Raw genomic sequence first — 12,630 nt, 5'->3', positions numbered from 1 at the left:
CGAATAGGAACGTTACGGCACCACCTACTCCATGGTGAGCGGCAGTTCGTTTTGCATAAACACGCCTCCAATCACGTTCCGATTTACGTCTTGACCAACCCACCTCTTTCCTCCGTTTTCTTCAGCGCCTTGTGTCTCTTTCCTCTTCTTCCATCGACCACCCTCAACGACTACCATCCTAACGAATAATCGTAAGTCCCAATCAGAGCTCCCACTCGCTACTTTATGCTGAATCTCAGCGCAGACCTTCTTTACGCCCCACATCATGCGCGTCCGGTCCAAGACAGCCAGCCAGTGGACCAACATGTCCGAACGGCAGCTCCTTAAGGAGTGCGGATTCAAAGATATGAACGAATTCATGCTCTCGTACGGCCTCAAGATCCAAAACCACGCGGACGTGCAGGAGGCCAAGGCAATTCTCGATGCGTTCAGAGAGCAGTATATCTACGAGGCGACGTGCGCGGATGAGCGGGTACAGGAAACTCGGGGACGAACCTGAATTGCTGCCACGCTGTATGGTGTGCAACCTCATATGGTACCCATTTCATGTCGGAGGCGTCAGACGTATATCTTTCCCGACACCGCCTGTTTTCGAGAGGCACGCACACAATCACTAGTACTAGGTTGCGAGTTTGAACTTTCTGTTGTCCCACTTGAGCGAACAACGAGTGGAGCAAATGGAATCACATTTCAGCGGAGTGCCGAAGATGTTGCGACTGCGCAGACTTGGAATTTGACTTGGACTTTGGCTTTTGCCAACGTATATAAGATTGCCGGCGGCAGCAGGTTCGCGCCATACGTCAGCGTCGTGCACGCATCTTCATCGACACCTCCCATCCATCAGCGCCGTGTTGCTCTTCTCCAAAGTTTGGCGAACCATCCGACCGTACGTTCTTCACCCTCCTCGACACTCAATGGGTGCTAATCCCTGTCTTTACACCATCAGTCATGCCTCCACGCTCCAACCAGCCCTCCCACAAGCGTCCGACTACCAGATAATCAAGGAGGGCGGTTTTCGTGACATGAAACACTTCATGGAGTCGTATGGTCTTCGCATGCATGACGACGACGATTTGCAGGAGGCAAAGGCCATTCTGCAAATGATGAGGAAGAATGATGCAGCTGCACAGTCGACGTCGAGGAGCGCGAAGTGAGGAGAACAGCACGGCGTTTCGTGTTGCTGGAGCGGTCGGACCAACTTGTGATTGGGTTTGCAGGCGGCTGTAAATTTCTTCATTGTCACACATTTTATGTTGTTACCGAATCGGTTGTTCAATGGACGAAGTGAATGCGCTCAGCGCTTGTCAATTTTATTTGGGTTTATACAAGAAAACGCCGATGTACATTCGTCCAAGTTCAAGAAATATGCCTTCTCTGTATTCCTACAACTATAACCTCTCATGCATGCCTACAAGAATCAACTCTTACAATTTATTCAAGCTGCTTCCCCAGATGCACCTTATCGTACAGCATCTCCTGAACGACTTGCCACTTCCTGACTCGTTCCCTCCCTGCCGCTTCTTCCTCACCAGGACGCTGATTATTGATGCACACCCATGATCCAGAAAGGATCTCTAACCGAGGCAGCATCCGGGCCACGTGGCGAGCAGCGAAGTAGCGTCGTTGATAGGCGAGCCTGCGAGCCCCAATGACGTGACCAAGGTGTTGCAGCAGCTGCCGCTGACGCGCGAGACGTCCGGCTCGGGTCTACGCCGAGGCAGAGAGCTGTAAGATCGGTGCAGTTGCGAAGAACGCTAGCAAGACCAGCGAGCGTGACGCTGTTGTTCGAGTGCCATCCGGGTGCCCCGCATATAGTCAGCGAACGTAAGCGAGGAAGCGCTTGGGACACTTCCTCGAGCAAAGCGTTGTCTAAGTATGGAACCGCGCTCGTGTTGATCTCGAGGCCAGCGAGGCTTTTGAATCGATAGAATTCCCTGATTGCATCAAAACTCACGGGCTCTGCGGCGTCTTCTGCAAAGTTTTCGAAGGTGATGGCGTAGGACCCATGAACAGGCAAGTTATTGGAGATAGCCTTCATGTATGCTGATAAATCGACAGCTCAAACCGAACCCACAAGCTCATCTATGCCGCCGAGATCGCAAGTGCGGACTGTCCACGTCCGTAGTTTTGGAAAGCGCACCGTTTCTTGGAAATCCGAATGTCCGCTGGGTCGGCAACGAAGAATAAATCCAGAGTCTCCATCTCGGGTAGCTGCGACAAGAGAGTGTTGCTATGTCGACGCAGGTCGACAGTCGCATCGTCTCGACATGATGAAATCCTGGAAGAGCATCGTGGAGAACGCTGGGTAGTTGAAGACAGTGGTTGTTCGACGTGCTCGGGGATATGGCTCGATTTACAACCCTGAGGCATGAACAGACTTGTGCGAGGCACGACAAGACGTGCGTGAAGAGGCCCTTAAAATCTTCCAGATATGCGACTTACAGTTGAGGTCCAACAAATAGAGGAAAGAATGGATATACCGGACTGTCAAGCTCCGCGACGTAAAGCTGCTTGATGCTGGGAAGAAGTATGTGCTTGCAGAGAATGAGCACGGGAGTGAGAACGTCATGATCGACACTAACAGTCGGCGTGGGCTCCAGAAGTTACAAGTATCGAATCCTGTGAGTGTATTTCTTCAGAATTGCCCAATCACTCGACTGCATCGCGCGTTCGAGGGTCTACGACACGATGAGCATTATGTCTATGCGCAGGGCTTGAGCATTCTGAAGGGGTGCACAGTGCTCACAAAGTGCTCGGATCTGATCGCCCAGAGATCTCTAATGGATAGATGCGCTAGGGCAGCAACAGTGGAGTAAGGATGGGTTCACAGAACAGTCGGCATGTTCTTGCTAGTCCTGGAAACGTACGGTCGTCGGGATCAAGATTTGAAAGGATGTTACGAAGGAGTTCTGGTACGAGTAAGAATTTGTGCATTTTCTGGATCGCCTGTCTATATGGCAGCAAGTGGGTGGGATGGTAAGGGGATGGTATCTATGTGAGGCTGGTGGGGAGAGGAAAGGATGCGTCTGGCGACGTCACGCGAGAGACCGTTCAGGTGCGGCCCTGGTCGTAAAGGTCTATGAAATCTATTAAGAGCGCTTCTTTGCTAAGTCCCTGTCGATTAGTGGTTAAATCGCCACGTTGTGGAAGCACAATACCGTGGCGCCGCAGGTTCAATTCCTGCCAGGGACATTATTTTCGCGATCTTGGGTATTTTTGATGCTACACCTCATCTCTATCGTTCACCAGTCGTCGCGATCATACATCTACCCTTTTTAAGTTATTTGTAGATGCGTCAGTCTCGCGCGACATTCAGATTCAATGAAAATAACATATTTATCCCTATAAGTTATATCCAAAACCCAAGCACGCCGTGTCTACTGCGTAATGTCGCGATGCATTGTAAGTATACCCTGAAGAAGGGCTTTAAGTATGTGCAACTAGTTCCAAATCAAATCAAAGGGAAGCAGAGAAATCGAAGGCGCCAGTCGTTCCTGCGGTAGTCTTGGCAAGGGATTGGATCGTAGACCAGTCATCACCACCGATGTCAATCTCATAGTCCTCACCCTGGTTGGGGTCGGTATTGGTGATGAGCTCCCAGTAGATCCATGACACGCCGTATTGGTTCATCTTCTGTACGTTAGACTGGAGGTTCGAGTCACGGTCGCCGCCGACGAGTGAGCCCCACTCCTCAATGATGAGCTTCTTGCCCGCGCTGTTCGCCTTGGAGATGGCGTCGGGGAGGTACGAATCGTACCCGTCGGTGTAGTCGTGCACGGCGATGGCGTCGATGGCGCAGTCCGACTCGAAGAAGCGGTCCTGGACGGAGACACCCGCGGAGTTGCCACCGGTGAAGATGAGTTGGTTCGCATCGCCGACGTTGCCGCGGATCTGCTTGGCGACGTTGCACACCCAGTCGAGGTTCGACTCGAAGAAGGAGGCGCCCTGGTTGATCATGGGTCTATCCATCAGCGGGAATGCCAGTCAGCTAGGCTATGCATTTACAGTGCGCCCGGGGCACTCACTCGTTCATGACATCATAACCGAAAATGTAGTCGCCAAGCTCGGACCATGGCTGGTTGTTGGCCTGAGAGTTCTTGTGGGTGTTGAGGATGTAGGTGATACGCTATCAGACAAGTGTAAGCCAACGTTCAGTATAGAATAAGAACCCGCGCCAGCGCACGTTGCTATAGTCCGAGAGGGCGTCGGAGTTGGTGTAGAAACCAGACTCGCCGTACTTGGCGTTGTAGGGGCCACCGGCAGCAAGCGTATTCTTGTCATACATGGAGATGAGCAGCTTGACACCGTAGCCCTGGGCGAGAACCTGTGCATCGTGAATGGTCAAACACGTTTCTCGTCTCTGTATTCAGCACCGCTCACCATGAGTTCGTCGATGGCGTTCAAGATGGTGTCGTCCCACTGGCCAATGCCGTTGCCCTCAACGTCGTTAACCTGGATATTGTCGCTGCCCTTCTGACCGGCGGGGACGCCCTGGACGAACGTGCGGAGAACCTAATGTCGCCAAGTTTTTATAAGAAACGCTGCCAGCGGTCACCGGATACGGTAGAGAACTGACCTTCATTCCAGCGTCAGACATGCCCTGGAGAAGCGCCTGCTGCTCGGACTTGGGCAGCGCGTAGGCGTAGAAATTGCTTGTGCCGGTGAACGAGTCGGCGGCAACAGCCTTAGCAGCACAGGCAGCGAGGACAGTGAGAGGAGCAACCCAGCGCATGTTGAACGAAACGGTAGCGGGTTCAAAGAAGGGTGAAGGGTGAACGAGATGGGGAAGTGAGGGTCAAATCCATCGTGGTGGAGGTATATTTATACGCGTAGAAGTAATGACCGCTCAAGCTTGACGAAAGTTGTGCCAGCCAACGAGCCGAGACGTTTATGGTAGAATGAGTGTCAGTTTGTGGAGGAAGATCAGTTGACTGGAACGAATGAACAGATCTTATTTGCGATCGTCATGTACATGGTCGCGGCCTCGCGCTGATCGGGGCGAGCATATGTTGCTGTGCGTCTTTGAGTGTTGCTCGTAGCATTTGGTGGGAACAGGATCATGATCTCTGCAGCGTCGAGTGATGAAACAAGCTTACTGAGTCCGAGTCGTGTCCGGCGACGCCTTTGATCTTCTCGTTGTCATGTATCGGTTCCGGGAGCGGACGACCCGCGGAGATAAAACCGAGAACGAGCTTATGTTTTGCTGCGTGACTAAAGACCTTGGAGACGTTCCAAGATAGATGGAAGAAAGTAAGCCTGATCAAGCACGTTGCGCTTGAAACACCTCCTATATAACCACAGCTCGGAGGTCCTCTATTAGACGCTGAAACAGGCGCTAATGCATCATCCAAACAATAATGAGCGAGCGCCTGTAAGTAACCAAGTTCAGACTTGCCAACGCACAAGCGTCAATAGTACGCTCCACTTTGACAGCTAACCTCATCTAACTGTCGTTTCGACGTTCGTCAAGCTGATGATCCCAGCCGTGCATGAGGTCGTACGGTGCCTGGAAACCTAACCGAGAAACCCGAAACCCTCCCCGTCGAGCGATCGTTCTGCGACTTTCCGGGCAGCCTATCTCCTATACCAACACATAGGGCGAGCTGATAGCCCGAATGCAAATGCTACGGGAGCGACTCTTCGCACAAGGTTGTGAAGCCATGTGACACCCAGATCTCGAGACTGGCCTTGAAACCCGAGACCTGCAGTCTATGTCTGTCTGCGTTCCACGGTGCTTCGATTTCGGGCTTCGCTGGACTGTTGAGCCAGAACCTCAGCTTCTTGCATGGTGCCCCATGTGACTGCATCGGCACCGCACCCTTGTGACGTCCTGTTCCCCGCACTCGATCAGGCCCATTCATGAAGCGGGGGCATCAACCTCTACGCGCAGACAGTGGGTGAGGTGACAATTTATGTCAAGCTGGTCAGAACCTGTGACAATGGTTCGTTTGCTGCCATGGCCTCGGGGAGCATCTCCAGGGGTATACCTGTGTACATCACACTACTCACCCCCACTGATGAATGAAATTTGATGATATGCGGCATACCAGGGCATACCGATACATACCCTCCGTTGGAAGAGGACGCGTAGACTATTTCAAAGGTTCCTGCTGATGTAGCACTGCCCAAGCCTTCTCACCAGGATCACACTTCTTCAACGTGTCGTAGTCGTACCACACGAGAGTGGAAACCGACTCGGTGACGATCCTCTGCTGCTTGTACGAGTACGCGACAGCCTCAAGGTCGAACTGCATGCGTGAGGCCTTGGTTGAAACGACACCTGACTGCCCGGGCGCGAAGATCCTATGACCGATCAAAAGCTGTTTCCAGCGACGACAATCGAGACCGACGTTAAAGTGGTGTCCTAGATAGAAAGGTAGCAAGGTGTTGCGACGTACTGTATCGGGAAAGACGACCGGACGTTTGAAGTTCACGTTGATGGACTTGAGGATGACCGAGACGCCCTTGCCAGTTGTCATATTCTGCGCCTTCTGGGCACCGCCCAGTCTGTGTCCGAGAGCGTGCAACCATACAATGCGGCCCTATCACATCAAATGGTCATGACGGACATGTTAGCGTAAACGCGGCAGCCGGGGCCTGAAACACCGGACTCACCGACTCAAAGAATCTGACTGAGGCATCCGTTTATCCTCAATCACCGAAACCAGAGACAACTGACGCCTTCACTCACTGTAACGAACATTGTTGACGTGTCTACATGTGCGTACGAGAGCATAGGTTCGGCCCGGTCAGTGGGGTGAAACAGGTAAAGAGAGTGATACTCGCTGAAACGAATCGTGGTCTCCCCATACAATCTTCTGCTCAAAAAGCGACGCCGCATCGTATCCCATAGATGTCAACGTTGCCTTTGCCTCCTCCGCTGAAGCTAAGTGGTCTGGGTATAACGATTTGTATGGCTTGGTATCATGCTCGTTTGGGTTAGATGTGGTCAATGGGCGAAGTGATGAGAATTCGAGAGGGATTTCGTCGGGAGAGGCTGGACCAACGGTACCGGGAGCGAGGTAAAAGGGGGAAGCCGGATCACGAAATGCTGCCTGTAGTGACTGAAGCGTCTTTGATTCACCATACTACCGGGGAAAGTGTAACAAAAGCTGCTCACTTTTATTGTAGAGCGGGTGGAGTACGTTTTGAAAGCAGAAACACGGGAGGTTGTAGTGGTACATCGTTGTAAAAATCCAAGACACGTCGCCATCGTCGCGGTCCACTCCCAAGGAGTTATGTCGGAGAAATAGCCGAGCCGCGGTGGTGCGGAGCAGTAAACACTTGGTAAGCACTCAACTAAAACAGCCTCAACCACACTTGCCCTTAGCTTCTGCTTGTCCTTGACGTCCGAGTCACTGAGCACCATGTCATGGTCAAAAAATATGTATATTTCCGATGAGACTGTCAAACAAGATCTACGCAAGTACGATGACGCGAAGAAAACTACATTCCGACTTCACCTCCAAGCTCACCTCGCCTAATGAGTACCTCAATTTCTCGTTTCCAGTCTGCCATCTCACGGGCATAACCCCATCCGCCAAACCTCCTCATGATACCTCCGCTTTCAATACCAAGGTCGCGCATGTTGGCCTTTTCGCGCTTTTGGACCACTGAATGTTGGGTGATACACCACAAGATGATGCTTTCCTTTGAAAAGAATGCCTCGCGCCAATCTTCGTCGCAGCCAGGACTGCACGACGGCTCGAGCCCGAGCAAGCGCCTGAACGTGCGGAAAAGTAGGCGAGGGAAGTACAGCCAGAATGGCGGGTCCAGCCCTGTTGGGGTCAGCGTGGTCGACCACCGCACATCAGGGAGCGAGGCCATGGCCTTCGCCTAAGGTACATACATATCACATCCGTTTGGTGCTTCTCCATGAAATCGCGTAGGACTGAGTAGTAATTCCCGTCTATAACCCACCCGTTGGGGTTCTGGTCGAGGAACTCCTGGAACCTAGTGCGGAACTTGTCCCGGGGGGAGGGCGTCCAGTTTGGTTCCCATTGTAGCGTGTCCAGCGGAAGATGGGGAACACCGAGGATTTTGGCTAGCTCTTCCCCTAGAGTAGTCTAAAACATGTAGAAGTTGGCCGAAAACAGAGCATGCAATGTTTCTGGAAAGTTCACCTTGCCCGCACCTTTAGGTCACAAAGCGGTTAATGACGGCTACAGTGCGAGCTACCCGTGGATGAAAATCACCAGAGTTTCCGACGATGTGCACCTTGTAATGCCCTTTGCCGTCACCGAAGAGCGCTGGGTAGGTTTTTGTCGCATCGACACTCATGGTGGGGAAGGAAAACTCGTGTCTGTCTCGCACGAAAATGCGACACGTTAAGATTGATGTGAATGCAGTGACTCAAGAGGTCGGCGCTTATAAATTCTCGGTTCCGAGAGACAGCGTCAAGGCTTCGGTCTAAAATCTCCGTGTTCACCGGCACCCATCATGCTAACACGTGTCCACTGATACGTTCGTGCTAACTGAGTACATCGCCTCACCTCCTGAGGACTTTCAATCTATCGGCCATGTTATGCGTCGCCTCGTCAAAATACCACAACACGGCGCAATCCGTTGCTTGTGACAGGTTGGCGTCCTCCGGGACCCCAAAATGTACGGGATAATCGTCCTTGTCGCGAATGCTGAGGTCGTCGCGGCACCTTCCAACAACGACCCTCTCCAGTGTCGGGCGTTCTCGGATTTCCTTCTCGCGCTCCAGTCGTAACTTCACAGCTTGCCCGATCGTGTCGACCTCAAACGCAACAGCCATCCGAATCGTGAGGGTTTTCACAGACCACTCTGCATGAATGGCCTGGCGGAGCACCTCATTGTAACGCGTAAACATAGCTAGTTCAAGGTGGGTAATGGGATTCTCGCGAAGAACCATAAGAAGATCGTCCACGTCTAGGAAGCGATCGTTGAGGCGTAGCGTCGTAAGCGACGCTTGTCCGTGCAGTATCTTGCCAAGCGAGACAAAAGGAGGCCGAGCTTTGAATTGTAACTCCTCGGATGGCGTCGCCTGGCATATGGATAGGTGTCTGAGGGATGGAAGCCTAAGGGAATGAACGAAATTGATGCAAATCTGCTCTGTCCTATTGATGAAGATCTCCAGCGCTTCAAGATGCGGGAGTTGAATGATATCAAATGGCGGCTCTGCGAGCTGACGGTACAAGCTGCTCTCTCTCATGATACCAGCATGTACTACGAGGCTTTTGAGACACGGGGTCTGGAACGATGCGATATCTCGCAAGAGAGCATCGTATAGGGAGTGGAGATTTTCAGCAATGCGCACGTCGAAGGTGATGTGAGAAAGGGAATTCCATGGGATGTGCATGAATCTGTCGGCTATTGTCTTCGCACTATCCAAAGATTGACGTGAAATCATATGCCTGATAACCAAAGAAGAGGTGGGGCCACGGCGAAGGTCGAGTAGTCCTTCTCTGCGGTTTCCCGCCCACGGCCAGCGAAGATCCAGCCGGCGGAAAGAAACGTCCTTGAGTCGTCTACCGACAGCTTCATCCGCGGAAACGACAGACCAAAGGGATAGCACCTCGTCGCTTCCGGTCACGTAGAGTCCCTCAAGCCTATCTATATAACGATCACAGATCCTCTCGCAAATACTGCGATGAAAGTGCTCTCGAGCCGAAGAGAAATGGCTGCCAGGCTGCTCGTGAAGATGAAACGTTATCGAAGATTCCCAGTCCGGCCTGAACCAGCGATCGATGCAAGCAAGATGATGCGATAAAAGCTGTTCAGTTGGTCGAGAAGGAGTCATGATGTGCAATATAGACCAGAGTAGAGGAGACATATCGACCAAATCCTTCCATTGCTTGCATACGAGACGAAGAGTGAAAGGGAAAGAGTTGGAATCTTGATATGTTGGTCCCTCCGGGAGGCTGAAAAAAAGCATAGGTTCCAGCACGTCATTTGGAAGCATTTGCAATGTTAATGAATGCCATGGCACAGACTCTGCAGACAGATCAAATGAAGGTGATGTCACGAAAGAATCTGATGATCCATGGGATGACATTGCCTGGTCGAAACTTGTGGGATCTTGGTATCTATCTAACAGCGGACCAAGGGCAGAACGTACGTGTTGCTTGCCCATACGGACTTTGCCGGCCGCTCCAAACCGGAACACCCGGGCTTGCGAAGATCAGTGAAACAGCACAATAGACGCCTTTTCAACGTTATTTGTCCTATAAACAACAAAAATAAAAGCATCACAAGGGATCGACCTCAATCGGAGTGGTGCACGTAGTATTTCGTTTCATTCAACTACATACTACCAACAACTGTCCCGGGCCACCCTCTATAACTTCTAAGCTACCAACATATGGATCTTCGACCAGCTCAGCACCAATCGCATCAACATACCGCTCGACTCGATAACAAATTGACTTCCTCAGCACCGACAGCCTTTGCGTCCTTGTGTAGCGAATTCATGTCACATAAAGTCTGACAATCCAATAGTCATCTCTACTTTTGAGCCTGAACGCTCACGCGCCGCAAGGACCTCACGAACCCTGGACGGTTCTACGTTCTCAATGTCTGAGAATAAATTTATATGAATATCAGTCAAATGAGGGAGCGGGGTGACGACCGAGGCGCCTGACTGGGAAGTGGGCATAAGAGCGGAGAAGACCTTGCGGAGGCCATCTTCCCTGAAACCAGAACCGATCGAAAGACGGCGCACGCTCGGGGCATTTCGTAACAAGCCCGCCCAGAACGAAGGGTCCGTCGAGCCGGATTCCGAGTCGGGGGAGTCCTCGAGATCCCCGACCAGCTTGAGGGTGTGGACGTCTGACAGGGGCCACTGGTGATGCAGATGGCGGACGAGGCCGTCGGTGCCCTCTTTGGAGAACGGCCAAATGAAGCTGGCTTGAAGCTTCTCGTCTTCTCTGGAACTCCAGGGGTCGTACCACTCGGGTCCTTCTAAACTGTGGTCATACATACTGAGGGTGAAAGCAACCTCGTCCGGGTCTTCATACCGGTTCAGGACAAGGGACCGTGAAGGAGACGATGAGGTAAACGGCTGGGTAGAAAGCCAGGGTGGCAGAACCGGGCCTTCGGTTGGGACCACGGGCATATCGTCCTCGCTGTCGTTCTTGTAGTCGTATGACACGCGAATACGCCAGCGAGTGTCAATCGGAAGGTTGAGGTGTGCGGCAAAGTGAGCGAGTTCCTCGTAGGACTGCTCATGAACGTCGAGAACTTTCAGGTGGGGAAGCTTGACCTTTTCGTTGTCGGGAATGGAATCGTACGCGGGTATTGTGCTCGAAGACGGGAGACAGTGGGAGAGGGTAAGCAACTCTAGGTTGTGGGCAAGCCTGAGCGCCTTCATCAATCACTCATGGGTTGGCCGGCATTTAGCAGGGAGGTGCTCAACCTGAAGGCTTATGAGCCCGACAAAGATCGAAGAGTCCCATTTGACGCTGCAGTTCTTCAAGCTAAGCCGACGTAAAGAAGGCAACTTGCCGTCAAATAGCTCGTAGTCCAAATAAAACCCGGGCGTGCTATCTTCTTCCTCACTCCAATCTTGCACATCCTCTTCATCTTCGTCGTCCTCTCCGTCGCGCGCAGGTTCGAATTGAAGGCTCAGCGACTGAAGATACGGGGACGGGTTCACGAGGAGATGACGATGGCAAGAAAGCACCGCTTGAGATCCCTTGAGGTAGAGACTGCGAAGCCTCGACGCGTTGCGCAGAATCCCTTCCAGAGCTCCGACTAGTTCGGGCTTCATGCTAGATGGCGAAAGCATCTCGATCCCCACGTCCAGGAGTGCACTTTCGGAATGCGAGAGAATCACTTGCAACAATCCCAGGTCGGACGTCGTCCGGTGGGAGAGGTATGACCAAAGCTGGGGAGCAGATAGTGCGATACTGCGTAGATACTTGCAGACGTGAATCCAAATGTTGATGTTTTTCTTCCTTGCGTAGGGACATTGAATCTCGAACGACATGATTCTGACGAGGGTCTCGGGCGAAAGCGTGCATAACCTGGACCCAGCCTGCGCCAACGACGGCTGAGAACGTGTGTTTCTTGGCGGGCCCATGGCCAAACGAAACGCGGGTGTTCTAAAGCAAACGAACCGGAATGAGAGGCCCAATAGCAAGTGATCCCGAGTCAGACACGGCGCTCACCTAGGACTAATCTGGAGCAGCCCCAGCGTTGCGAAATGCAACAGCTGCTCAACAGTGCGACGCGACATGTCAAGGGCCTCTGCGGAAAATCCCGTAATGTTGACCAGGAAGAATACAGGTATGTTGTACGTAAAGTTAAACAAAGATGAGCGCGGCCAATTCGGCATGGGTCCCCCTTGGCCCTTCCCTGTATCGTCGGGCTTTACAAGTTGAGCCCCTTGAAGTACGCGCATCCATGCCTCGGGAAACTCGGCCAAAAACTTTGTATGCAATTCCAGAACGCCCGTCATCTCAGAATCAAGTCCGGGGTTCCTGGCTGGGTCAACGATAAGGGTGGTTCGAAGAACGCGGCGAGGGCGTCCGGGTCATACGAGAACAGACAAAATTAACACCTACTTGAGGTGTCTCACCATCTCTCGAACTCATACTTTCCCACGTAGGCCTACCAGCAATTCAGACCATGTCTGCCTCCGAAGGTCGCCCAACGACAGAGCAG

The 12,630-nt window shown here is 52.3% G+C and overlaps 6 protein-coding genes and 1 non-coding gene across 7 annotated transcripts; 2 read left to right on the top strand and 5 right to left on the bottom strand.

Annotated features, from left to right (window-relative positions):
* Positions 1–304: 304 nt before the first annotated feature.
* On the top strand, positions 305–1,154 carry CONPUDRAFT_159325 (uncharacterized protein; the record flags this gene model as incomplete). The annotated part of the gene is made up of 2 exons (XM_007776423.1): positions 305–456; positions 947–1,154. The coding sequence occupies 2 exons, from the start codon at positions 305–307 to the stop codon at positions 1,152–1,154; spliced, it is 360 nt and encodes a 119-aa protein (XP_007774613.1).
* A 334-nt stretch (positions 1,155–1,488) lies between these two features.
* CONPUDRAFT_147329 (uncharacterized protein) lies at positions 1,489–2,934 on the bottom strand (the record flags this gene model as incomplete). The annotated part of the gene is made up of 7 exons (XM_007776422.1): positions 1,489–1,913; positions 1,955–2,032; positions 2,141–2,278; positions 2,443–2,517; positions 2,608–2,678; positions 2,747–2,793; positions 2,868–2,934. The coding sequence occupies 7 exons, from the start codon at positions 2,932–2,934 to the stop codon at positions 1,541–1,543; spliced, it is 849 nt and encodes a 282-aa protein (XP_007774612.1). The 3' UTR covers positions 1,489–1,540.
* Positions 2,935–3,110: 176 nt separating this feature from the next.
* CONPUDRAFT_t123 lies at positions 3,111–3,192 on the top strand. The gene has a single exon. It is a non-coding gene; the product is annotated as a tRNA-His (tRNA).
* Positions 3,193–3,348: 156 nt separating this feature from the next.
* CONPUDRAFT_132136 (glycoside hydrolase family 5 protein) lies at positions 3,349–4,893 on the bottom strand. Its single transcript, XM_007776421.1, has 5 exons — positions 4,577–4,893; positions 4,381–4,512; positions 4,184–4,324; positions 4,026–4,126; positions 3,349–3,961 (listed from the first exon to the last, which is right to left on the bottom strand). The coding sequence occupies exons 1-5, from the start codon at positions 4,730–4,732 to the stop codon at positions 3,457–3,459; spliced, it is 1,035 nt and encodes a 344-aa protein (XP_007774611.1). The 5' UTR covers positions 4,733–4,893; the 3' UTR covers positions 3,349–3,456.
* A 1,199-nt stretch (positions 4,894–6,092) lies between these two features.
* On the bottom strand, positions 6,093–7,061 carry CONPUDRAFT_66404 (uncharacterized protein; the record flags this gene model as incomplete). The annotated part of the gene is made up of 3 exons (XM_007776300.1): positions 6,093–6,320; positions 6,399–6,542; positions 6,765–7,061. Coding segments are annotated over 3 exons (669 nt in total), but the record flags the coding sequence as incomplete, so codon positions are not given.
* A 310-nt stretch (positions 7,062–7,371) lies between these two features.
* Positions 7,372–8,319, bottom strand: CONPUDRAFT_140148 (uncharacterized protein). Its single transcript, XM_007776420.1, has 3 exons — positions 8,179–8,319; positions 7,850–8,066; positions 7,372–7,778 (listed from the first exon to the last, which is right to left on the bottom strand). The coding sequence occupies exons 1-3, from the start codon at positions 8,278–8,280 to the stop codon at positions 7,447–7,449; spliced, it is 651 nt and encodes a 216-aa protein (XP_007774610.1). The 5' UTR covers positions 8,281–8,319; the 3' UTR covers positions 7,372–7,446.
* A 92-nt stretch (positions 8,320–8,411) lies between these two features.
* Positions 8,412–12,424, bottom strand: CONPUDRAFT_169590 (uncharacterized protein; the record flags this gene model as incomplete). The annotated part of the gene is made up of 4 exons (XM_007776419.1): positions 8,412–9,579; positions 10,495–11,329; positions 11,402–12,068; positions 12,135–12,424. 4 exons carry the CDS (start codon positions 12,422–12,424, stop codon positions 8,489–8,491), a joined length of 2,883 nt encoding a protein of 960 aa, XP_007774609.1. The 3' UTR covers positions 8,412–8,488.
* Between the last annotated feature and the right edge of the window lie 206 nt (positions 12,425–12,630).

Source organism: Coniophora puteana (assembly GCF_000271625.1).
Source record: "Coniophora puteana RWD-64-598 SS2 unplaced genomic scaffold CONPUscaffold_17, whole genome shotgun sequence".
Classification (NCBI taxonomy): Eukaryota; Fungi; Basidiomycota; class Agaricomycetes; order Boletales; family Coniophoraceae; genus Coniophora; species Coniophora puteana.
This window is presented reverse-complemented; position numbering and strand designations above follow the sequence as displayed.